This window comes from Chiroxiphia lanceolata, chromosome 6, assembly GCF_009829145.1.
Source record: "Chiroxiphia lanceolata isolate bChiLan1 chromosome 6, bChiLan1.pri, whole genome shotgun sequence".
In the NCBI taxonomy this organism is placed as follows: domain Eukaryota; kingdom Metazoa; phylum Chordata; class Aves; order Passeriformes; family Pipridae; genus Chiroxiphia; species Chiroxiphia lanceolata.
Genome location: NC_045642.1, coordinates 3,747,933 through 3,773,000, shown reverse-complemented (window position 1 = coordinate 3,773,000; position 25,068 = coordinate 3,747,933). Strand labels below are relative to the sequence as shown.

Genomic DNA, 25,068 nt, shown 5'->3' with positions numbered 1-25,068 from the left:
TTCTTTAATGTGCTTGCTTTAAATACACTTTCATACTTAAAGGACTTTTGAAATCCCAGTCAAAACAGCTGTGTCTCTAAAAAGAATATAGGAAGATTTAAGCTCAAGCATGGTTCAAAGACTAAGTAAATAATGTATAGTTGTATCGTTTTCAAAATATTTTAATTTCTTTTTTTTTCATCTCAGACTCTTCTCATTGTGGAAATAAAATTCTCAATACGCATTTTGATAAGATTCTTTTAACCTGTTTTTCTCTTCTGACTGCAGATATGAGAAAAAAAAAGATAGAATACTAGTCTTAGATATGACAGTTAGGAGCTGGTGTTGTCCCACTGGATATTTGTCTGTAGCCTTAGGTTCCACCCAATCTAGAAATGCACCCTATCCATTTCAAAAAGAATAACACAAAAAAAGCTAGAGTGATTGTCTAAAAAAATGTATTTGTGGGAGCACATGTAATGATGTTCAGCTTCATTTGCTTAAAATATTTTGCAGAACAGGATTATTCTAAACCAAAAAAAAGGAAAGGAAACAGCAGGAATGTAATCTATCCACAGTCATAGATAGATAGATCTATCTCGAATCAGTGCTGGGAACAGGAACAATAGTTGGATTTTACAATTTGTAACTTAGCTCCTTGTCTAAACAGTTATTAACAGTGTTGAATAAGATCAGTGTGCCCAGTCTAACCAAACACAGAAGAACAAGTAGGAGGAATGTGTGTGGAGAAAAGATAAAAAGAAACTTCATCGAATGAGTATAAATGCTTTCAGCCTATGAAATATGACCCAGGTGTGGATGGTCCAGCTACCCAAACCTGAGTGACAATTTGGGCTCTATCATTTAAAAGCTTTTTATTTATTGTTATAATGACTTGTAATTTGGTTTAGGTTTATCTTGCTTTTTTACAGAATGCTTTCTAAAGAATGACCATCTGGAGGGTGAGGAATTAGAAAGATGGGTTTTTAATCTCTTGTTACTACTTGAGTTATGAAGATGATTTGGTGGGAATTGGGGCCCATAGTAAAGCCTGACAAGATCAGGTTAAGCAGAATTTCTTACAAAATGTAGCTAAGATTGTAAAAGGTCTGGTTTTCATCTAATGTAGTGGATGTATGATCCCGTGTTGATGGTTTTACTGTTGACTCCGAAGAGCTAACGTGTGGGAATAATTTTTATTCAAGTGTTATTATTCCAACCTGAGGTTTTAGGTAAAACAGGTGAATTACAGCAATTGTGATGACTTAGAGCAGAAGAGATCTTCCATGAGAAAACAGGCGTGACTACTGTGATTTGTCATGCAGCACATTTCCTTTTCCAATGAGACAGCTGGTTGTGGGGCTGGAGAGTGTGACTGGAGAAAGATATGGTGAAACAGTGGCTTTGCAAAGAGAGTGATGCCTCCCACTGCCAGCTGCAGGGAAGAGGGTGGTAACCCATTCAGCCCCAAAATGTGTTAGATTATATGGGTGTATATCATCTAAACACCTATTACACTGATGAAAGAGGTGCCTTCCCACATGAACTGCTCCATTCACAAAGTCATGTTGCCACTGTTGTGTATTTATGATGGTAGATAGGTAAGAGAGAAACATTATCCTATGTGTAGAAGACAAATTAACATAAACCAAGAATTATTTCCCTGTTCTCCTCTGAGAGAGATTTGGATATCACTTGCTTCAGTGGAAGTCTCTGGGGCTTTAGTTGTTTGAATATGCAAGATTCAGGTTTTAGCTCTCCTTCAGATTATCTGTGGCAGCCATATATTTGTTTCAAGAGGGAACAGGAGGAAATAATCTGTCATATCCCAGCTCTGTCAGGGGCAGCTTTGTCCTCACCTCATTAAAATCTCTGTTGTTCTAAGGCACAGAAAGTGGCCTTTCTCTTATTCTGTCACTTGAATCTAAACAACACACAAGAAACCCCACATCCACTTTGCAGGGATGGTTTAGGCATTATTGGAGCACCTGGCTGTCGAGGTAAGACGCAGCCCAAACAGCAAAACCAGGCAGATGAACAACCTTGCTTGACATACAGGTGCTTCCATGACCTCTTCTAGACTCCCATTGGTGCTTAAATACCTTAAAAATTTGAGTAGCAGACCAGATCCTCCCAATCCTAATTCTGTGGTCATTGACACTGTTTTCAAAAAACTGGTTGTGAGAAGAACTGTGAGATGTTGTTTGTGGAGCTAAGGCCATACAACCTGTGCCAGTTCTGCCTCTGAAGTCTAGTAATGACCTGCTTGATCAGTCTGGGCTTGCCCCTGAGTCCTCTCCAGCCCTGAGCATATGGTCTTTGCCCAGAAAATGAAGTATTTCCAATTATGTTTATTATCAGTGTTATGATAAAACATTTATTTAAGACTCTCCTTATGAAAAAGTGCCTTATGAGAAAGTGCCTTATGAGAAACAATTTTTTATTAAAGTGGTGGAATTAAGAAAGCAAAGTCAGTTTTCAACCAGTTGGGTCTGGCAGGTATTTTGCCTACTTTCTCCATTGTTCTTTGACATTATGAGAGGTATTAAATCAAGTTGAGTATTTTTCCCTCCTTCAACCCCCTGCTCCCTGAGCTACTTAAATTATGTATTCTTTACCGCTTTCTAAGAAGATTACTAAGCAGCTGACCCAAACAGTAGTGACACCAATTAGACATCATTCAAAATTATAAACCACTACGATGATAACAATCAAAAGATGATTCTTCTGATGGGAGAATCATTTTAATGAATTTAATCCTTGTTGAAAGATCAGCTGTGCACAGTCCTGCTCACCAGTGGGGCCCATTTGTCCCTGTCTGTCCCCGTCACCTAAAACCAGTGAATATGATCAGCAGCCAGCACTTAGGGAACAATAAGAAACAGATTGTACTGTCAGGCTTCATTAAGGATCATCATTAGTATTCCAATTTGGAAACAGTCAATCTATCCTAACCTTTTACCAATTCTTTTCAGCCGCTTTTGTGACGTTTGGTTCAGCTGCTAAACGTAAAAATGCTGCCCAGGCTTTTTAAAACAAGTTGGGTCTGGCTGATGCCTGTCAGGCTGCAGCTTAGGGACAAAGCTCGGGGGAAATATGGGTTATGCAACCAGGCTCTAAATGATATCATGTGCAGCTGCTTATGATCTGAGTATTTATGGGCAATGAAACTTTCTTAAACTCGAAGCTTAACAATGATGAATGAAAATGGAATTGATATGGCACCTTCTTTTCATCCACTGTTAAGGTTTTTTGTGGTCCCCGGGGTGTTTTTGCAGAGCTGGCTGGCTGGGTTTTCCTCTCCTCCCCTTTCAGCATGGGCTGCAGAGGGCATTTTGAGCATGTTTGATGAGGGAGGATGGAATTTGAGATTTGTTTGCAGTTCACTTTATCTTTTCTACTAAGGTCAGATTGCTTTGTTTGTTTGTTTGTACATTCTGATGGTTGGAAATAGTTATGGAGAAATGGATTATAGGATTTGGGGGCATATTTCTGTACAGTCATCCCTTTATCTCAGTTAAATCCTCTGGCTGTGCGGGAGATGTAGCTGGGATCTTAGTTTTCAAAATAGTTTGTCTGCCAGGCAATGATCTCATTATTCTAATATTCTTGATATTTATTATTTGCTAACCTTCCCATTTGTCCAACTGGCTTCCTGAAGACTGTGGGAGGCCAAGATGTGTTCAGGAATGCTCTGCCTGAAATACCAAAGAGTACACCATCCTGTCCATTTGAATAAATCTGCTTCTAAGGGGGGTTTTTTTTCTGATGTGTCCTTATACATCAGTAGAGGTTTCACAGACTTAAAAATGAAATCAGAATTAGGCCAGTAAAACAGAGAAGGAGAGAAAGATTAATTTCACGTTTCTTTTACAGAAAAAAGAATACTCCCTCTCCAAACCTGATTAACATTAAAAATTTATCATTACTGTAACAGAATGAAAAAAAAAGTCCCCCAAAAAACTGCAAAAGTATGAATTATTGTAGCCACTCTGTAAAAGCTCAAATACTATAGTTTAGTAAAATTATTTGCAATAACTGGTTGCTCATTGCATGCACATGAAGATTTCTGCTATTTAAATCCATGAATAAGTGGAGTTGTCTGTTACAAAAGTAGTCATAATAAAAGTAGATACTACATAAGGATGATCCAGCCCAAAATCTAGTCTTGTCACCCTGCCATCTCTCATGTTTTCCAAAACCAACCCAGTAATAGTGAAAATGTTATTTTTTCACCATGTATTAATATGGAAGAATAGAAAATTCTTTAGTTGAGAATTGCAGTTGACACCAATGTTAATGAAGATTTTGTGTGAAGTTGATAAAAGTTTCTTTACTTTTATGCTTGCTGTCTGGGGAGGCAGAGTGGGAAACAAAAAAAAAAAATCAGGCATTTCAGACATCATTATTTTTCTCTGAGAAAACAAAATAACTCGATTTGCTGAAAAAATACAATACTGATGTCACTGAATTTCTAATGTTTTGCTGAATGCTTTTCGCTGTGTATAAGTTCTTGTATCGTTTTTCACTTTGACACAATGGTTTTAGTCCAAGTTCAAAACCAATCATAGATTTGATAGGCTAAACTTATTTATTGAAATGGTATTGGCTGATCAGTGGCTACATAGAGAATATTACTTAGCAGTATATATTGCATCGATGAGTAACACTATTGATAGGAATGCAGATTAAAAATTCTAGCATTTCACTGAAGAATGTCAGTCTTTCAAAATTCTAGTTTCTCTTCGTCGTAGAAAGAAAGTTTCAGTCTTCAAAATTCTTCCTTTCTTTCCAAATTTATTTATAATTTTCCAGTGACTGCTTTGATTATTTTATCATCTTTACACGTGACAAGACAGTTAAAAAGGAAAGGCAGAGAGAGCTGTTCCATATTTTTATACCAGTGCAACTGAGTTCCAGTAAGTACTGCTTCATAAATGCTTTTCAGTTTCTTAAAGTATTTCTTTTTGAAGTCAATTTTCTCAATATCAGCCATCTTTTCTTTCTATTTTTTTCCCCCTGAGGCTGTTGAGGTTTTCCTGGTGATTCCTTTCTTTTACCACTTCACTTTAGCCATTTCGTCCTTTATTTAATGCCACATACACCTTCACTGAAAAATAATGCTTTCAGAAGAAGGAATACACACTGTGGTTATTACCTTGATATCTTCAATCTGATTTTTTTAGTGATCTAGAAATTTTTGAAAGACTTTCTTATAAAGTGGCCCAGTGAAAGGCCCTCCAGAGCGCTGTGACTCCCTTGAACTCGGTGGAAGTTGGTCTTAGGTTATGGCCTCAGGTTTATACCAGGCAAAATTGAAGATGCTGCTCATAAATGCAGTTCCCTCCCTGCCTTCCTCCCTTCCTGCCCTTAGCAGCACCATCCCACCTCTCCTCCTTTACCAGGATATTTTTAGCCACGTGTTGCGCCACACAGATACCAACCTGGCTGATCCATTCTTTACAGGTTTAGTTTTCAGATAAATTAGGTTTTCATTCATATGGGAATGTGTCAGTGTGTTGGTAGGACTGTGAAACCAGAAACAGAAGCAGGGTACCTCCTCTTTTGTCAGAAACAAGCTTATTATTATTATCATCATCATCATCATCATCATCATCATCATCATCATTATTATTATTGTTGTTGTTGTTTGTTGTTGTAAATATTATATATCTTATGAGGTGTTTGTGAAGGTGATTATTCTACTAGTATATCTGCTGCTAGTTTTATTTAACTCACCAAAATGTTAACTAGAAATGCTCATAAAAATAACAGTATAAAGTAATGGTTGCAGATATACTCAATGATTTCTCCAATTTCTGTATATCTCTCTATGAGTATATATATTCCCAAGGAAACAAAATCACCTGTCAAAAGGATCAAACAGAAAAAGACTAGGAAATGCCACAAATGTATGATGCATAGAATTGAAATCTCCTGCTCAAGAACTGTTTCAGCACAAAATCTTCTCTGCTGATGTGACTACTCCAGAGTCTGTGAGATCCTGTATAATGCCAGTGTATGCTGGGCAGGGGGTGTGGTCCTGCTGGTAAAACATCACCCATCTCATGCAGCCACATGTTCTAAATGTTTCTTAGCACTGTGGTATGTGATGGGATCCAAACTCGAGGTTCTGCACAAGGGAAGGGCCTGGTTAAAGTCAGTGTCTGCTAACAGTTGTTCATGCAAAAGAGTTGACTTTGCTTCAATGTGTTGGGGGGAAAAAAGTGTTTAAAAAACCAAATTATTTCACCAAATAATCTTTATTTCCCCAAACTACTCATTTACTTCACTGACTATTTTGTTTTTACTAGTCATTTACTAGGCAACCTGGTTGGAAGAACCACTCTGAAATGAATACAGTAAAAGACAGAATGTGACAGTGGAAATACATTTTGACAGAGGATATTTGAATGAGGAGGCTGTGGACCCATCAGCAGGGATCAGATGAAATCTGCCAGAGCTACCAGGAAAAAATTTTTTTAAATTTCCTTTACCTAGTTCACGACTTTTTAAAATCATGCAGCTACTGTTTATACTGCAAGTACAATTTCTAAGGTAGTATTTAGAACTGTACATGAGTTGCCATCCTGACTGACTTTTTTGATGACTTTGAGTCCAGCAGCTTGTTTATGTGTGGTACAGATAAATGCAACAGCAACCCTATTTATTTTATTTTAATCTCAAACACCATCTCAAAATCCCCCCTCCCCCCTCTTTTTTTCCTTCCTCCCTTCTCTTCCCTTCTTCCTCCCTCCCCTCCTTTCTTCCCACTGTTCTTCTCCTCCATTGCCTTCCTTTCTCTCCTTCTTTTTCTTCTTTTGTTTTTGCCTTTCTTTGGCAGTATGTATATTTGCTGCACATGTGGAGGTTGGGGAAGATGCAATTATTTAAAAAGGTCTGGCTACAGCTGGGTTGCCAAATGTATAATGAAGGGAAAGAGTAGAAACTCCTTTAACTGGAATTGGAGGCTTTACTTGGACTTGGGCTGAGCTTTCCTTAAGACCAGCTGCTCCAGAGATGTTTGAATCCAAATTGGAACTGCACTGCCCTCCTGTGTTCACTGTCGAAAAGGAAGAAGCTTCGTGGAGCATCCCTGTTACAGAGGAAGCATCTCGTTTAGCGCCACGAATGTGGAACAAAAGGAACAAAATTATTCCCGTGCCCACCTACTTACAAGAGCACAGCACCAAGTCATTTTGCTTGCTTAGACCAGAATCTGCTCTCGGTTTCACACCAGAACATACAGAAAAAGTGGAAAGTCCAAACCATTTGGAATGTTTTTCCAACTATGCATTCCTTGCTAAATATTGTGGAAACTTGGCAGGATGCTCTGCTTTTACAGGCAGAGAGTTCAGGCTCCAGTGAAGCCTTGTGTAAAGACTTCAGGAATGTTGACCATTTTATAGCTGTTTAGATTCCAAAGCCATCACTGATAACACATGCAGTTATCATTAGAAGCTTCTAATGCATATGTGAGGTCACCCAGTTATTCCTTCTCACCACCTCAAATGCTGGATGGCAGCAACTCAGCAATGCAGAAATTTCTGGAAAGTAGAAAAGAAGGTTCCTGATTATTAGAAAAACAAAGACCAGAGCAATCTTTTCATAAAAGCCTAGAAATAAGAAGAGCAACTCCTTTTTAAAATGAGAATTGGTGCACTTAAAAGGAACCATAGTGGTCTGTGAGACTAATTAGAGAGAATGGAAAAGTATATGTAAATATATAGAAAGTTACATGGGTACAGGTTTCCCAGGGAAACTGTATCTTCCTCATCCCTGGAAGTGTTCAAGGTCACATTGTGTGGGGCTTTAACCTGGTCTGGTGGAAGGTGTGCCTGCCCATGGCAGGGGGATTGGGACAAGATGAGCATCAAAGTCCCTTCCAACCCAAAGCATTCTATGATTCTATAAAAGTTGTTGCTTGTTATAGAGGGTCCTCTGTTGCTTTATACAAATCAGTTCACTGAAGGGTGGTGCACTTTCTCATTTAAGGAGCTCAAACCACATATTGAGTAAAGCTTTCTCCACCCTGATTTGCTGGTGTATTTTGGTAATGTCTCTTCAAAATGAGTTGGTTCCTAGAAGGCAAGCAGAGAGCCCTGTTCCTAGCAGAACAGAAATAAAGCAAGCAGGCAAGGAAAGCAGGAAACAGAAGACCAAAGACAACTTTATCCACTGTTGCTGATAAGAGATAATCAGGACAGCTCCTCAGGAAGACAGATTTGGGATAACATAGCAAAGTATTACTTCAGTAGTCTTGCAGCAAGCTTACTGTAATGGAAACACAAAACGGGTAATTCTCATTTTTTGAGGGTTTTTGAAGACAGAATATTTCATGTTTTTGCTATCACAGATTTTTTCTAGGGAACAAAAGTGAAAATATATTAATAGAAGAATCATTTATTGTTAGGTATTTCTAAGAACGGAAGCTGAAAGGTCAAAATAAACCACTGAGACTCAATCTTAATTTTACTGAATTACTGTACATCCAATGAAATTGTTTGACAGTTCACTGTTAACTCAAATTCTACCCTGGATCTGGATTTAGATTTGATCTCAAGCTTCTCTGAGTGTCATGTTATTCAGTTCTGGGCCTTTAAAGTTCAGAAAACAACACTTCAGCATGCAGATCATATGGTCATTAAATAGACCAAGTTATTACTACCCAAACCCATGGTTAAGAAACAAAATTTCCTGATCAATTAAAAGCAAAACTGTATAACTGCTGTCTCCAGTGTGCCCTGAATGTTGCCAGAGAAATGAACCATTGCTTTGGAGAACTTGAGCAAAACAGTAAATCTCCTTCCTGCATATGTAACTTGGACAACAGCTGCTGAGCATCTGTAGGATTTGGCTGCCAGACAAAGAGTCCCAGTAAACAAGCTGGGTGACCTCAATTTTGTACAAGTGCACAGGCATCACTAACACTCAGTTTGCAGAGGCAGGTGACCCCTGGCACCAAGCAAAACTTTAGAGGAATTATTCTGAATTGTGACCACTTGTAATGATTCACAGGGATTATTCCTCTGGGGAAGAACACTGGAATAATAGCTCGCTCATTCTGACAGCAAAAAAAAATATTATGTTTACATAATGTCTTAGGGGCAGATCAGTAAGCAGAAGCCAGAGATGCAGCACAGTAAGTTCAGCCTTTCAATATTTAAAGGGGGCTTATAAGAAAGATGGGGACAGATGTTTTACAGGGGCCTCTAGTGATAGGAAAAGAAGTGATGGTTATAAACTAAAAGAGGGTCAATTCAGACTAGATATAAGAAAGAAATGTTTTATGATGAGGGTGGTAAACAGTGGAAGAAGTTGCCCAAAGAGGCTGAGATGCCCCATCCCTGGAAACATTCAGAGTCAGGTTGGACAGGGCTCTGGGCACACTGGTCTAGTTGAAGATGTTCTTGCACAAAACAAAATGCTTTGCAGATGCAGCCACTGCAGTCATGACATACAGTCAAGGCTGTAACCCAGAATTAATGTAGGTTACACAGCAAATTTGTGTCTTCTGCTTTCCTGAATAATTTCATTAATTTTTTTCCCCCTATAAAAACCAACGTATTAAAAGCAAAACATTAAAGTCAAGCCTATCTCGTATTGGGCTTTTCAGCCACCAACGCGCTTGCAACAAACGTGGTAGAGCCCTTCTCAAATCTTCGTTCGCGAAGCCCAGCCATGATGAAAGTCAAGTATTCTGAGCAAGAACTGAAAAGCTATGTGTCCATGGTGAATTAAAGAGTGTGGAGTTTCATGCTGATCTGTATCAACTCCTTCCAACACCTGAGCTGGCTTGCAGAGATTGGTGCAGTCTGGACATACCCAGAGCTCACAGTGCAGCAAGAACTCATCCTGATTTTCAGTCTTTGGCACCTCTTTATGATGATGGTATGTTTCTTACTGTGCTGTCGAGGACAATGTTTCAGGTTTCATTCCCCGCATGTTTTCAGATGTTCAAATACTCTTTACAGAATGATTAGGTGGAGATTGAGGTATCAATGGCATTTCTGCTGTTATTATACAAAAATAATTCTAGGAACAAATAGCAAACTTTTTTTTCTACTTCGAGCAGCAAATGCTATTGCACAATATATCTGCAGATATAGTTAAAAAAAACCCCTATCTTGACACAAAATACATATCGCTTTATCCTAGAATTCAAAAGCAGTGGAGTTGTTCACAACTTGAATCAACAATAATTTTCTAAAGTTACCATCCTTCGCCTTAGAAATAGAGGATTTAAAGAGGAATTTTAAACTACAGTAAGTACTTACTTGGATGAGTATTAATTTTAGTACTTTTTTTTGTTAACTTTTATTTATAACTTCATAAAATACAAAACTGAAAAACATTCTTTGAGGCCCTTTTTAGCCACTGGCAAATGCAGTGGGGTCATGCGCAGTAGCCAAAGGGAGAGTAACAAAGAGTTGCTGCTTTGTTTGCCTCGCCAGAAACTTGCATGTTCCATTTAACATGTCTGCAATTTAAAATATCAATTTTTTTTTTAAATTATGAGTAGATAGTGGGGGTTTTGCCATTATGTTCTAGTGTTTTGATGAATATCTTTGATAGGATAGATATTTATTCTAACAGAAAAAATTATTGAAAGAAGAGTTTCAGAAGAGCTTACAAAACACCTGAGCTTGTATGGAAGACTCATTTGAAACAGACACTGAACAGTCAAATCTGGAGCTATTTTAACAGCAGTTATTTAACAAGTAGCTATTTTCACAATAATTATGTCGACTTTTTCAAGTTACTGATTTGAAATGTTGCCTTTTAGACTTTACATCTGCAGTCTGTTTCAGAACTCGTACTCTGTTCTCAAGGCTGATGCTTTAGAAAATAGACATTTTGTTTCAACAGACTTCCCAGAGGACTGTATCAGCTGAAATAACTTTTCCCTTTCTACTTAAAACACAGTCTGGGTATGTTAAAACCCAGCACAAAAAGCATAAAATGTGTGTTAGGCTGCTTTTACTTTTAGTTAAGTCCTTCAATGTCAACAAGAACTTGTCCTAGGGGTAAGTTGACTGAAGAGTCAAGACCATCCATTTCAAGATTTGTTTCAGGCAGGGTATTTGCAACATTGCTGAGGCATCAGCTTGCCCACAACCCTTCTTTCCCTGTTGTTGCAGAGGGAGCAGACCTACAGCAACAATTAATTATGGGTAAGAATAAAACCTAGACTTGCAAAGCCAACTCACCAAGTCTTGAGACTCAGCATTGTGCTCCTGGGTGCTTCAGAGGCTCAGTGCATGCCTGTCCACACTGCCTGTCTGCCTTGTCCTTGATTTATGTTGCATCACATCAGTAAACTATCATTAATTATATCACCAGCTCTCCTAATCAGTGTCTCCAGGGCAAGACAGGCAGACAGCGGGTGTGAGCAAGGATGGGTAGATCCAAGAGGAAGCGTGTTTGTAATGCTATTCTCCTTGTGCCATTCAGATCTACCCATGACCCAACATGCAAACATGGGTATCATCACAGTCCACCAAGCCTGTGTCTGTGACTTGGACATGAATGGTAGATGGTTCAATAGTGCACCAGCCAGCTTTTTTAGCTGTTTATGTATGGTAAATCAAAGAAGCTTACTTCTCTCTCTCACTTCTTGGTCCCCCTGCCCACAGACTAAGCAAGAATTTACCATATTGCTGTAAAAAGAAAAGAGAAGGCTCAGAAGCTCTTGTATTCTTAAGTTGCAAACTGATGGATTGAAAGTGGAGGAGCTACTAAATGTGCTGAGAGTTTGGTGGCATAGGTTTGCTCATATTTAAACTGTGAAACTTTGACATGTGCATACGTCCACTTAAAGGCAACATTAAAGACAACAGAGCTCTTTTTGCTATTGTGGCTTTGCTTACCAGCTACAATGTCCCATATCAGAGTGTGAGAGCTGGGAGGAGAGGTGAAAATCCATCTGAAATTTAGCAGCTTAAAAAAAACAACAAAACCATAAACACCACCCCCCCCCCAAAACCCCCCAAACGTTTTTAATCAGCTTGAGAGCTCAGTGGATTTGTGAAATCGTTTGGGATTAACAGGCTATTGATTGCTAATAAAACAATATTTAGCTTTGTCTGATGAACAGCAATGGAAAAAGGTGTGGGCACCTTGTCAAACAAGAGCCATTGAGGAGGGATGATGGGTTAAGTGTGGGGGTCTGAGTGGCAGCGTGGGTGCCCGGGCTTCAAGGAGAACTTGTCAGTTGTTAGTAAGGCTGGTGAAAGGAAGGACGCCAGCGCCTGATGGCTGGGGTAGTATTGATGCAAGTTAGCTGACTAATCAGATTGAAAAAGTCCCATGGTATTTATGTCACTTTAATTTTCATCAAACAATTGGAGACGACAGCACTCTATTAAGAAGAGGTTGATCCAGAACTAAAGCTAAATAAATTAGGGTCTCAGTTTAATCAAATTATCCCTCTCCTGGCCTTGGATTAACCGAGGGAGACAGCGTCAGTCTAGGCACTCTTCATTGGCTGATTTATTTTTTTTTAAAGAAGCTGGTACAAAGAATGGGAGATTTAACACACATAGCTACTACTCATAATACCTCAAACAAGCACCTTTTAAAGAAGGGGGAATTAATATTTATTAGGAGAATCTGCAGTTTTACTGAAGGATATTTCCATTTTTACGTTAGGGGTTTTTTTTCAGTGAAATGAACTGAAAATGAGGTAAAAATCTGTCAACAAGAAAGCTGGACTGAGACAGCCTGTAACAAGCTGGTGCAGAAATGGAAACACTAGCCTAATGCTGTATAATGATTTCTTGTTTGATTCATAATATTTTAGTTTACCTGCTCTAAAAATGCCTTGACTGTACATTTACATTTTGCTATTGTTTATTTACATTTTTTGTGCAGGATAAGTAATTCTTTTTCCTCCTTTCTGCATTCTTTACACCCCTGGGAGTAAAGACTTTGAGGTATCCAGATTATCTCAGGGAAAATCATTTTCCCAAGCTGCCATGTATCTTCTCCTGTGAAGTTTTCTCTATAAGTATACAGGAAGAGATAGTAACTGTCTTTTCAATACTAATAACATGAAAAAATCCTATATTTAAAGTTCCTCTACAAAGATTTCTCTGAACTGTTGCAATGAATCTTCAAGATCTTGAACTCCTGAAATATTACAAATCTGTGTGCTGTCAGCATCATTGTATAAGTCTCTCCGGTTTTCTAGATATAGAAATAAAAGCAAAATAGTGTATCCTCTGCTCAAAGCAATGAACTGAATTCATCCCAGGTAACTACAAAATTTATTTTTTGACAAATGCAACATGATGAATATTTCCTTCCATCTTTGTTGGAAGAGCCAAAATAAATTTGCAAGAAAAGCAGCATAAATGGATGTGGTCCCATGTCTGATCCTACTTTCTGATTGTCTCTTTCTCTGACTTCTAACTTGTTTTTTGCTGCCCATGATCATCAATATTATTCCTCATTCTGCTGAGGCAATAACAACTTAGGGAAAGTGAAGCTGAATAAAGAAATACTTGTATTTTTGTAACATCTCTCAAAATGGAGATACTGGACTGGGCTGTGATCTAGTAAGGTAAATCTAAGGTAAATCATTTTCGCGACACACATAATAGACATGAGAAGTATGACTGGCTTCCGTTGGTCCCTATTCTCCTGTAATCTGCAACATTTCACACTCTTCCTCTGCTTGCATTTCAGTTCTGCTCTTAACAAGCCCTTGGAAATCTGGGCACTAAGCACCAGATTCCTTAAATAGTGATGCACACACCTACCACTGCTCCTTTCATTTATGATTTCTACATTTTGAGCTCAAATAATCTGATCCTTTTTTTTTCTTCTAGCACACTTCAAGTTTCCGTTGTCTTTGATCAATCACTGCTCAGGAGCACAGTCCAGAGCCGGTTCTGATGGACTTAATCTTGCACATGCTCATCCCCTCACAAGGAGGGTTTTGATTTCCAGGTATCTGATCTAAGTATTTACTTTCAGAGTTTGCTAAATGCCTAACATCCACTCTTGTGACATTAAGTATCTTGTAGATACTGTAAAAAAAACCCCAAGTGCCAAATAGTTGCCTTTGGGGGGTTGTTTTTAATGCACAGCCCTCATAGTTCCACTAGTTCAACCTGTTAGCTGATGAGAACCCCTACCTGTCCTCACTCGTTTTCTTACTGTGAATGGAGATTATATATTTTCATAATAAAGGTGTGGCCTAAGGTAAACACTTCATTGTACTTCACATGGACATAAGATTTCTTTTGTAGTTTTTCTTTACAATACTTTACTCTAAGTTCAGGTAATTTTTTCCCTGTAGAAAACATTTTCCCCGGAGAAACGCAGGTATTATGAAACAGAAAGTATTGAATTACTTATAGGTGCTTTCTCTGTAGCACTGGTTTATCCTTGAGATGCTTATGGGTTCTTTTATCTGCATCTTTGAACATCAACAGTGAAAGTAACTCTGAAGATCAGTGGTTTTCTAAGCTTCTAAGTATTTGATTATTTTTGATTATTTTTTTAAATACTATCTATTTGGAGTGGTCTTAGTCTGAAACTGTCCCCTGTTCCTCAAGTTGCTCCACAATGCACTTTTTATGGATGCACTTCTCTAGAGGTATAAATACATAAAAACATACGGAGTCCCATACCTTGTAACATAGCCCTAACTCTAGTTCCAGGCTACGTTCTTATAAAACAGAAAAACAAAGAAACAAACAAACAACCCCCCAAACTACCCAACCAAATAACCAACTCCACTCCCCCCCAAAAAATCTCAACAAACCAAAACCTGCTCCTGTTCAGATGAAAAAGTTCTGTTTTGCAGCCCCCACTTTCCTTCAGCAGCCCTTTCCAGCCCCACTTCAGCTCCAGATCCCAGACTCAGTTTCTCTCTCAAGCTTAAACCTAACCCTGCTTTCAGGGTGAGCCCTACATAGGGACTGCTGGGCTTTCTCCAGATGAAAAATATCTGTCAGTTATCTTAGTTCAGAATTATACTGAGAGCAATATGGCCATCATTTTGTGAAACTTTTAAACTGACTGAGCATACAAATTCTGATTAGCAATTCTGCTTTCAATACTACTAGCTTTTCCTGATGATAGGAATAAAAAATTCTTTTTGACTACAGCTCATTCCCTCTGTATACAAACTGGCACTCAAATTTTCTGATTTATGCTTAATTTAAATCTTTCCAAGCTTTTATGGTTTTAACAGTCTAAATTCACCCTTTGGCTGCGAGGGCAATAAAGGCATAAAGAGCTCATGGGCATTAATGAAGTTTTTACTTGCAGTGATGCCCTTCTGCAAAATGTGAGGTTTCTGTACCTCTTTCTGTTGCACCTAAGGCTGTTGGAGCTGTGCTTTTCATTGCTGTGGGATGTTGGGAAGAACCTGTTCACTGTTACACATCTTAAAGGCTAAATGAAAAAGCCACTATCTGCTTTTAGACCACTGGCTAAAAGGAGTTTTGGGTGTGTCATTCTTGGTACCTACATGTAGCAGGCTGACTTTAATATCCAAGGAATGTAGTGTAACCTTTCAGACAGTCTGGACTTTGCAGATAGAACATTCTTTTGAAAAATTGTCTTCAGTTTTGAGTTTCATGGTTCTGTGCAGTTTTCTGTTCTTTTGGTGACATTGAGCGGTTAAAATTGAAAAAAAATATAACTCTGACCACACAAATAAGAAGTGATTTGGTTTTTTAATATTATTTTTTAAACATTTGCTCTCTCTTTTTTTCTAATATATTTTACACAGGGTAAAGTCATGCCCATTTAATAACAGTTTGTTAAAAAATATTTTGTTCATTTCCTACACAGTTTCTATTAACAAACTTTCTTTGCTTTTGGATAATGACAAGCACTGTGGCCACAAAAAAAAGGGACGCAGGTAGAGAATAAAATTACACATTCTTGGAAATCCAGATGAGACAAAGCCCACAAGTGATATGTTGATACCATATTTTGTGCGCAGACACCCTCTAACAATCTCCCCGGTGTTGTGTTTCCAGAACGGAAAAAAAGTTTGAAATGCAGTAAAAAAAAATTGTAAGTATTTGAAGTTTCTTCCCCTTGGCCCAGATTATGAAATAGTAATCCATTACATTGTAAATCTTCCTGTACCATGCAAATCCCTTTAGAAGGATTAGAAGATTGTAACAAAGATGATCATATTTCAAGAGGTACCCGGTGTAAGTCATACATTTCTGCTGCAGGATTTCATACAGCCTTCCCTCAACGTGTCATCTACACCGACCCAAGTGAACAGGTGCTTTACATTTATTGAGAATCCTTAATTCACACAATAATAAAAAAGAAGGCTCGGTTACAAGGCTGTGCCGCACATTCAGTCTGTTGCTCTCTGAGCAGACTGAACAATAGCTGAGAGTGTGCAATGGAGCAAAGACTATGCAATCAGTGACCCTGTGCCCCTTCGGGGGTGGAGGGAGGGGGAAGAGGAGAATTTCAGTAAAACACAAAGAAGCTGCTGTTTCTGCCTTTGCTGCTATCAGCCTGGGCACTACTGACAGAGCAGCGGCTGTTAAATCTATTTCTGCTCTTGGCTGCTTAAGCAAGGGTAGAGGAAAAGTGTGTTTTATCATTCTGTGTCACTTTTGTTTCTCTTATGGGATCAGATCCTACTTTGGCAGCATAAGCATCTGACTTGACTAGATTTCTTCTCTGAGCTAAGGGTATGCAGCACTTTGCCAGAATTTTGCACTGACTAATTCGATGACTAGTACTGACTCGCTATGTACGGAAAAAAATCCACGAGAAGCACTTAGTTTACATGACTAAAGAGTGTTTGCAGAATTGGTGGTGTCTTGTCATACCTGTAGAAGTAATTCTGAATGGATATAGAATTTAAAAACAAGGCATAGCACAGAATTTGTGAAGAAGTCTGACTTAGTAGCTCTTAGATCCTTTTTCAAACCCGGAATTCTGGTCTTATCTAAAACTAGTTTCCATATTTAGGTTTTTCATGTCCCTCTGGATTTACCTATTACTAAGCAAGACTAATCTGTTCAATTACCATACTTAAAAGCCTTCTTTGTTAGCTTTGAGAGCCAGGAGGGTAAAAGGGAAAATTATGCTACATGGGATTGATATACAAGTACAGATGAGAGATTGTAATCCAGCCAAGGAAATTCAGACTTTCAGGTTTCCTTCTTGAATTCTACATATCCCTCTTTTCTTTTTTGTTACAGATCAATTCAAATCTCTTTGTTTTTATATTCAGCAAACACCACTGAATCTGCACTGTAAAAATGAGACTACAATCTGACCCTTGGCTCCACCCCTCTAGAAATGATCAAAAGCTGCAAGGATTATAATAATGCTGATGATCATTCTGTCAAACAGCAATTATAATATACTAACAAACACTTGGTACCTCCACTTGAGTGCTACATATCGAGCACTGTTGCAGATTCAGCCTTTGTAAAATAAATATCATAGAGTCATAGAATCATAGGATATGCTGGAAGGGACCCATCAGGATCATCAAGTCCAACTCCTGGCCCTGTGCAGGACAGCCAAGAATCCCACCATGTGCCTGAGAGTGTTGTCCAAAAGCTGCTTGAACTCAGACAGGTTTGGTGCTGTGACTACCTCCCTGGGGAGCCTGTTCCAGTGCTCAGCCACCCTCTCGGTGAAGAACCTTTTCTTGATATCTAACCTAAGCCTCCTGTGACTGAGCTTCATGCTGTTTCCTTGAGCGCTGTCCCCTCATGAGGAAGCTGTAGACTACTATGAGGTCTCCCCTCAGTCTCCTCCAGGCTGAACAAACCAAGTGCCCTCAGCTGCTCCTCATACAGCTTTCCCTCAAGGCCCTTCACCATCCTTGTGGCCCTCCTCTGGATGCTCTCTAATAGATAAATGTCTTTTTAATATTGTGATGCCCAGAACTGCCACAATATCCAAGGTAAGGCCGCCCCAGTGCAGAGCAGAGCAGGACAATCCCCTCCCTCTCCTGCTGGCGATGTTTTGCCTGATGCCCCCCAGGACAGGGTTGGCCCTCCTGGCTGCCAGGGCACTTCTGACTCAGATTCAACTTGCCATCAACCAGGACCCGCAGGTCCCTTTTTACTGCTGCTCTCCAACCTCTCGTTCCCAGTCCATACACACAACCAAGGTTGCCCCATCACAGGTGCAGAATGCGGCCACTGTTAAACTTCATACAGTTGGTGATTTCTCATCTCTTCAATTTGTTGAGGGCTCTCTGCAGGGGGAGTACCATTCCTAAACCATGGCACATGTATAAATCCATGTGCGATGCCTAATGAGGTGCTGTTGACTAACAGCAGTGGTAAGATGTGGGAGATTTCTTAAGTATGTCATATTAGGGAATAAACACTGCGCAAATACAGTGTTTACCCGTCTGAATCAGACCAGTTCTAGCAGGATGCCCAGAGTACCTCTGCTCTTGCTATTATATAAGGTTGTCAGGCTCAAGGTGAAATACTGATTTCATTACTTTCGGAAATATTTGTAGTAGCACAGATGTGAACTTAGACACTTGGATGACACAAATGGTACAAATTGGAAAAATTCCAGCTTTGACTTTTCCTCCATCGCATCCAGCATAGAAGCACCATGAGAACCAGCACCATTTGATTCTGAAGAGATGCGTGTTTCTGTTAGGCACAAAATAGAGAGAAAATTAAGGAACTTCAGTAACCCAACTGAAATGTCTTCTTCAAGTGATGACCCTCAAGCTTTGTTTTTTCTATATAATTTTTAAAACTACTTTCTCGCGTCTTCATTTGAATGACGCCTCAATTATAGAAGACAGTAGGAAGAATTTCTTCACAGAATGGATTATTAAACATTGGAATGAGCTGTTCAGGGAGATGGTGGGGTCACTGTCCCTGGAGGTGTTTAAGGAAAGACTGTTTCTGGCACTTAGTATCGTGGTCTTGTTGCAAAATGTGTAATATATAAAATTTTCTTAAGAAAGGATGTTCTTTAATGTTGGATCTTTGTATACTTTCAAATCTAATCAACAAGAAGGGGGACATAATTGGTGAAACGGAGAGCAGCTAATGAGCTCTAAGTGATGTCCAGGTGTCAGAAAAACAAATTACTTGTTGGTAGTAATTGTTGCCTTGTTGAGGTTTAGGGTTTGACATGTTTCAATGACCTAACGAGAGGCTAACAAGGCTTGGGAAGAAGGATGTACTAGTGACAGTGGACACAAAGAATGCAGAATTTACAGGCCACAGGGAAATCTGGCAGAACCCCCAAGATAAGGAAGAAACTAATAAAACCATCCCAGCAACTGTGCTGAAATCAGCTCCAACTGGGTAAAAGGTACTTCTGGAAGGGAGAGATCATGACCACCAACCCAAAAGAGAAAGACTGAGCATGCAGACTAATTGGCACAAGAAACGAGAGTCATTAACTAATAGAAAGAAGATAGAATATCAATTAATAAGAGAACTAGGTAAATTGTAGCCAATGAACATTAATTTCTTTGTTTGCTGAAATGCATATATAGTAAAAAGTTTTGATAGTTGATGTGCTTGATTTGTGGAATACCACAACTACCACAACTTGCTGTCTTCAGTATTTATTCTACATTCATACAGGCCAGTTACATTGTTCAAAATGAAATATCAAGTTTGATAGCAAAGTTCTTTTTCAAGAATGTAACTTAACAGATTGAAATTCAGTGAAATGGATATATCAGAACTTGACTGTAAGAAGCAAAGATCAGAGTGATAGAGCCCTAAATTTTATCCAGCATATATTTTGTGTTCACTGTTAAACTAAGGTTTAGTTTCTATGCCTTTTTTTTCCAGATTTTGGATTAACCTAAGTATGAAAACAATCTGTACACGTATCTTGACTTTGTCATCTTTATCATATTTGGATTATTTTTTACCTTGAACCTTTTTATTTGTGTTGTCATAGACAATTTAAACCAGGAGAAAAAGAAGATAAGTACTTCAACATTATTCTGAAAAGAAAGCAAAAAAACCCGCTTTTTTTTGGTCCACTCATGAAAATTTTATTCATTATTTTTTTTCGTCTATAATAAATTAATATGAGCCCTGCATGCTAAATACATTGAATTCTTAAAGCTTACAGCTTGACTTGATGAGGGCTTGATGGACAATTGACAACATGTGTTTGTCCATGGTTAGCGAAATACTCATTGTCATTTTTGTAAAGATGTGGGTTTGGGGCTGGAGTCTGTAGTAGACTCATAAAAAGTCTAACCATTGAAATAGCAAAATTAGCTACAAAACCTCCTTGCTATACTACCTTCACGTCACAGAGCTCAGCAGTGTAGATTTCTGAACTTTAATAGTAAATTTTGTAGTGCTAGAGCAGGTCCAGAGAAGAGCAACAAGGCTGGGGAAGGGTATGGAGCACAAGTCCTATGAGGAGAGGCTGAGCGAGCTGGGGTTGTTCAGCATGGAGGAGGCTCAGGGGAGACCTCATCACTCTTTACAACTCCCTGCCAGGAGGTTGTAGCGAGGTGGGGGTTGGTCTCTTCTCCCAGGCAGCAGTCTGTAAGACAAGAGGGAACGGTCTTAAGCTCTGCCAGGGCAGGTTCAGGTTAGATATTAGGAAGAAATTCTTTACAGAGAGGGTAATCAGGCATTGGAATGGGCTGCCCAGGGAAGAGGTGGATTCTCCTTCCCTGGAGGTTTTTAAGATGAGACTGGATGTAGCACTTAGTGCCATGGTCTGGGAACCACGGCGGTGTTGGATCAAGGGTTGGACTTGATCTCAGAGGTCCTTTCCAGCCCGGCTGATTCTATGATCTTCATTTGTGCTCTTTAGTCTTTGTGTTTTGTCAACACCGCATCAAAAGGTATCACAGGACCCCTCGGCCGGGCCCGACCCCTCCCCTCAGCGTCCGCCCCGCCCGCCATGGCCGGAGGGCCTCGCCAGGGGGCGCGCGAGCCGCCCGCCCGGCCCGGCCCGCCCCGCCGGCAGCGGGCGGAAGCGCCGCACGTGGGGGCGGCGGAGGGACATGGACACGGACACGGAGCGGGATGAGGAGATGCCCGCGCTCTCCGACGGCGAGGAGCCCGGGGAAGAGGAGGAAGAGGAGGAGGAAGAAGGCGCTGCCGTGGGCCAGAGAACACGCTGCCTCTTCTGCGATAGGTAAGGGGCTGGCGCGGGATGGGGAGGGACCGCGGTGCGCTCTCGCTGTGCCCGCCTGGGCCAAGGGACCCGTGACGAGCGGGCTGGGGTGGGCTGGGCACGGCTGAGCTGGGCTGGGGTGGGCGGAGCTGGGCTCGCTGGGGTGGGCGGAGCTGGGCTCGCTGGGGTGGGCGGAGCTGGGCTGGGCAGGGCAGAGCTGGGCTGGGCTGGGTTGGGTTCGGCTGGGCTGGGTTGGGTTCGGCTGGGCTGGGCTGGGTTCGGCTCGGCTGGGTTTGGCTGGGCTGGGTTGGGTTCGGCTCGGCTGAGTTTAGCTCATCTGGGCTGGGTTCGGCTGGACTGAGCTTAGCTCATCTGGGCTGGGTTCGGCTGGGCTGGGCAAGGCAGAGCTGGGATGAGCTGCGAACGCCCAGGCTTGGCCCGCGGGAGGCAGCCGTGCCAGGGAGGTAATTCGTTCCTAGTTTTAGCCGAGCTCTGTAGCATCTGAAGTTGTTCCATGTTTCTCAAGCTGCTCCACGATGTGCATTTTATGGAGGCACTTCTGTAGAGGTATAAATATTTGTGTATGTGTAACATACAGAGTCCCATACTTCATAACATAGCCCTAAACCTAGTTCCAGGCTAAGTTTTTGTTAAAACAAACAAAAACCCACAAATCCCCCAACCAAATAATGCCCTGTCCTCCCCCCAGAAAGATGCAGAGTGAAGGAGAGGATAACGTGGAAAGAAGGTAATCCCCTCCCCTCATCCTGGAGCAGTGTGGAGGCTTTTCTCTTTCCTTTCTTTTTTACTCTTTTCTCCCTGTCATCTTGTCCCATTGCCATTATATAGATAAGGGTTTTTATTTGGATGCAGCAGATCCAGCCCACCCACCTCCTGTATGTGGTTCTTAGATTTCAGCTTTAACAGAGTCTCTGCTTTCCAGGAATTTTTGAAAGTTCACAGGGTTTGTGGCTTTGTCAAACAAAATTTTTATGTTTGTTGTCTTTCGTTTCAAAATGTTTGGCAAACAAGGTAAAAGCTTCTTGTGAGGCATGTGAATAAGGAGGTGCCTGTGCATCCCTTCTCAAAGGCAGATAATGTGTTCTGAATGTATTGCCTAGTAGGTCAGAACAGAGCATATAGAACTCAGAACTTCTAAATGTGTTGTTATTGCATACTTAATAATTTGTTATTTACAGGTGGTTCAGTTCTGCTGAAGTTGTGTTCTCTCACTGCAAAACAGAGCATGAGTTTAATGTTAGTGATGTGATCCAGAAACATGGTAAGTTTTTTTCATGACTTGTCATTTCCTTTTGTGTATGAGTGTCTCATTTAAAATAAATTGCAAGCATTGGTTTATTTCTAATGGATTTCATGGTTGCAGCTGAAACTTCCAAGATTGAACAAGATAAGCTATGTGGAAAAATGCTTATACTTTATACTGGCTGCTTCCTGTGTGCTTTATCTACTCATAAAGCTCCTGACTAGTGACAAAAGTAAGACTGATCTCTGCTGGCTTGTGCTGGTGTGCTGAATTCTCTCTGGCTACTTGAGCCAGCCCACTATGTGGTTTACCTGATCTTGGGAACTCTTGCCTGACTAGTGGTGCTGTTGTTGGCCTCAGTAGCTTAGCAGACACCAAGGATGTACCTACCCGTAGGGCAGGTGCTGGATTGTGCTGCTCGTGTCTTTTGAGCAGCTGTTTGCAGTCTTGGCTTATGTTCCCTGTTTGACTCTTTCTAGGATAAGTTTAAGGTTGACTTTCACTTGAAGCTGTGTTTAGGCCAAGGTGGTGACTGAAGGAAAGTACATGTAGGAGGATGTATGTGAAGTAGGGAGGACTTTGAAAGAGGTAAGTGCTGAGCTACTGAGCCTAAAATATGTATTTTGGTGCATATAGAGGAAAAGTGGAAAGCAGGAGAAGGGGAACAGTGTTGGAGAAATGCTGTTTTAAGAGTGTTCACTGAAAAGGAATGTGTAAAATAAGAGGATGGGAACTACATGAAGCATTTAGAAATCTGCCTGTGAAGTTGTAAGATCTGGTCTGTTTTCTGTCTAAAATCCAAGGTAAAGTATTCTGTCTTTGGTCTTGTTGGTGAGAGTACATATTTTTACTTAAGCTACTGTTGTTTCTGCCTAGGTGGCAATTTTAAATCAATGTTGGTAAGTATTCTTGATGAGTGTAATCAATGTAATTTCTGTTAAGCAGAAAGCTAAAAATGAACAACAGCCTAAAATATCAGCAGAGCAGCTAGTGGCTGTCCTGAAGTACTTGCTTGCGAGATGAATGAAATCCCTGTTCATAATCCCCAATTGGATGTTTTCCATACTTAATTTGTGGCAAATGTATTTGTCCTGAGGGTGAGAATTTCCTGGTTTAATCCTAAGGAGAAGAAAAACATAGATGTCAGGCTTAAGATAGGAAGACTGCAGTAGATAGTGATGTACACCCCAAGGGGAAACTGGCCACTTGAACAAGCAATTAGTATTCATTTAATTGTAAAGTATGTGTGCTTTTCTGTAATGCAAACTCTCTCCCTTTTCTCTTTTTTTTCCCTCTCAGGACTTGATTTTTATGGATACATTAAACTAATAAACTTCATCAGATTAAAGGTAGGTGTGCCACATACTACTTCTGTTGTCTGTGTCTGGAGAATACGGAGTCAAGGTGCTGTGCTTTCAGTTTGCCCTTTTTTAATAACTGCATGAGATTTTGTATTGTAATTCTAGAAATAAGAAATCACAGGAATTAAAATAGTTGTTGATTGGTTTATTTAGATATGAAATTGTTTTAATTTAAATTGTATTTAACTTATGTGATTTTTATTGTTTTCAGAAGAGGGTGTTAGACTTGCAAAAGGCCTCCATGCTATGTGGTATCATCTTGTTTTGTTAATTTGTCTTGGCCTTTGCTGTCTTGCTTCAGAAATGACTTCACTTGTCGATAACCGAAGTTTCTCAGTCCTTGCCTGTGTGTAGGTGTAAAAGAGTGTTTCCTGAGGGTGTGAGCTGGCCAGACCCCTACTCAGTAAGGACAGCACCTGATCCCTCAGGCTGCAGAGCTTTAATCTCTGCTAAATGATGCCAGAATCAGGAAAGCTAATGGGAGCCTACAATTTTAAGATAGGCCTGGGTGTATTTTGTGTGTTCTGTGACTTTGAAGCACATTCCTTGGTTGTTCCCTAGAAGTTTAGGTTTAAACTTAATACCATCTTACCTCATTAAGCACTTTTTAACTTAAATCCTCAAATCCTCAAATAGTTACTTAATGCATAACTGTCTATGCAGAGTAAACACAGAAAGGCAAAAATTGAAGTCCAGAATCTGACCTTTCCTTTCCTGACAAAATATTAAGTGGCTGGATACAAACAGGAGAGAATGCAGCATTTCTGACATTAGTCCCTGCAGCAGTGTTCATGTAAAAACACCTGACAGGATTAGCATCTGGGATTTATTGATTAGCCCTCTTGGAAGCTAAGAGACTGACACAGCCAAACACCTGAGTAAACTTGGTTCCCGATAGCAGTGTAATCCTGCAAGTATCCTTCAATCAGTGCTTTACTTGAATGTTGTAGCTGCCTGGGCTTTCTCATCCTTTGCTACAAAGTTCCTTCAAAGTTCCTTGTATATTTGAATGTGTGAAAGAACAGGTCTTTGCCTTTTTTTTTTGAATCAGACTGAAGGGCTGGTGTTTTCAAAGAAGCTTAGCTTACATCCTCTTCTCCTGTCTAGAAACCAACAGGAGCATATTTGAGTTCTCTCAGCAGCCCACTGCCTTGGAAAGGAGAGGAATATCTGAAACCAGAAATAGAAGATGATCTCCTCCTTCAGTTTGGTAAATACTGTTTCAATATGACTGCACTGCATTGTAGGGTAAATGTGGTATTGTCAGAGTTCATGCCACTGTTATTCAGTTGATTTACATACGTGAGAAAGTCCACATAGTAGCCGAAGTCATGACAGTAAGTTACACTCTGATATTTTTACTGCATGTTGTGC

At 40.1% G+C, this 25,068-nt stretch overlaps 1 protein-coding gene and 1 long non-coding RNA gene across 2 annotated transcripts in view; one reads left to right on the top strand and one right to left on the bottom strand.

Annotated features, from left to right (window-relative positions):
* Positions 1-4,496: 4,496 nt before the first annotated feature.
* On the bottom strand, positions 4,497-18,134 carry LOC116788561. The gene is made up of 3 exons (XR_004357686.1): positions 18,059-18,134; positions 14,719-14,721; positions 4,497-4,507 (listed from the first exon to the last, which is right to left on the bottom strand). It is a non-coding gene; the product is annotated as an uncharacterized LOC116788561 (long non-coding RNA).
* Positions 18,135-20,899: 2,765 nt separating this feature from the next.
* Positions 20,900-25,068, top strand: part of PRMT3 (protein arginine methyltransferase 3) — a 61,028-nt gene continuing 56,859 nt past the window's right edge. The window contains exons 1-4 of the mRNA XM_032691512.1: positions 20,900-21,090; positions 22,269-22,351; positions 23,633-23,682; positions 24,802-24,904. Coding sequence (XP_032547403.1) covers positions 20,957-21,090; positions 22,269-22,351; positions 23,633-23,682; positions 24,802-24,904 — 370 coding nt within the window. The 5' untranslated portion in view covers positions 20,900-20,956. The remainder of the gene's footprint in view (positions 21,091-22,268; positions 22,352-23,632; positions 23,683-24,801; positions 24,905-25,068) is intronic.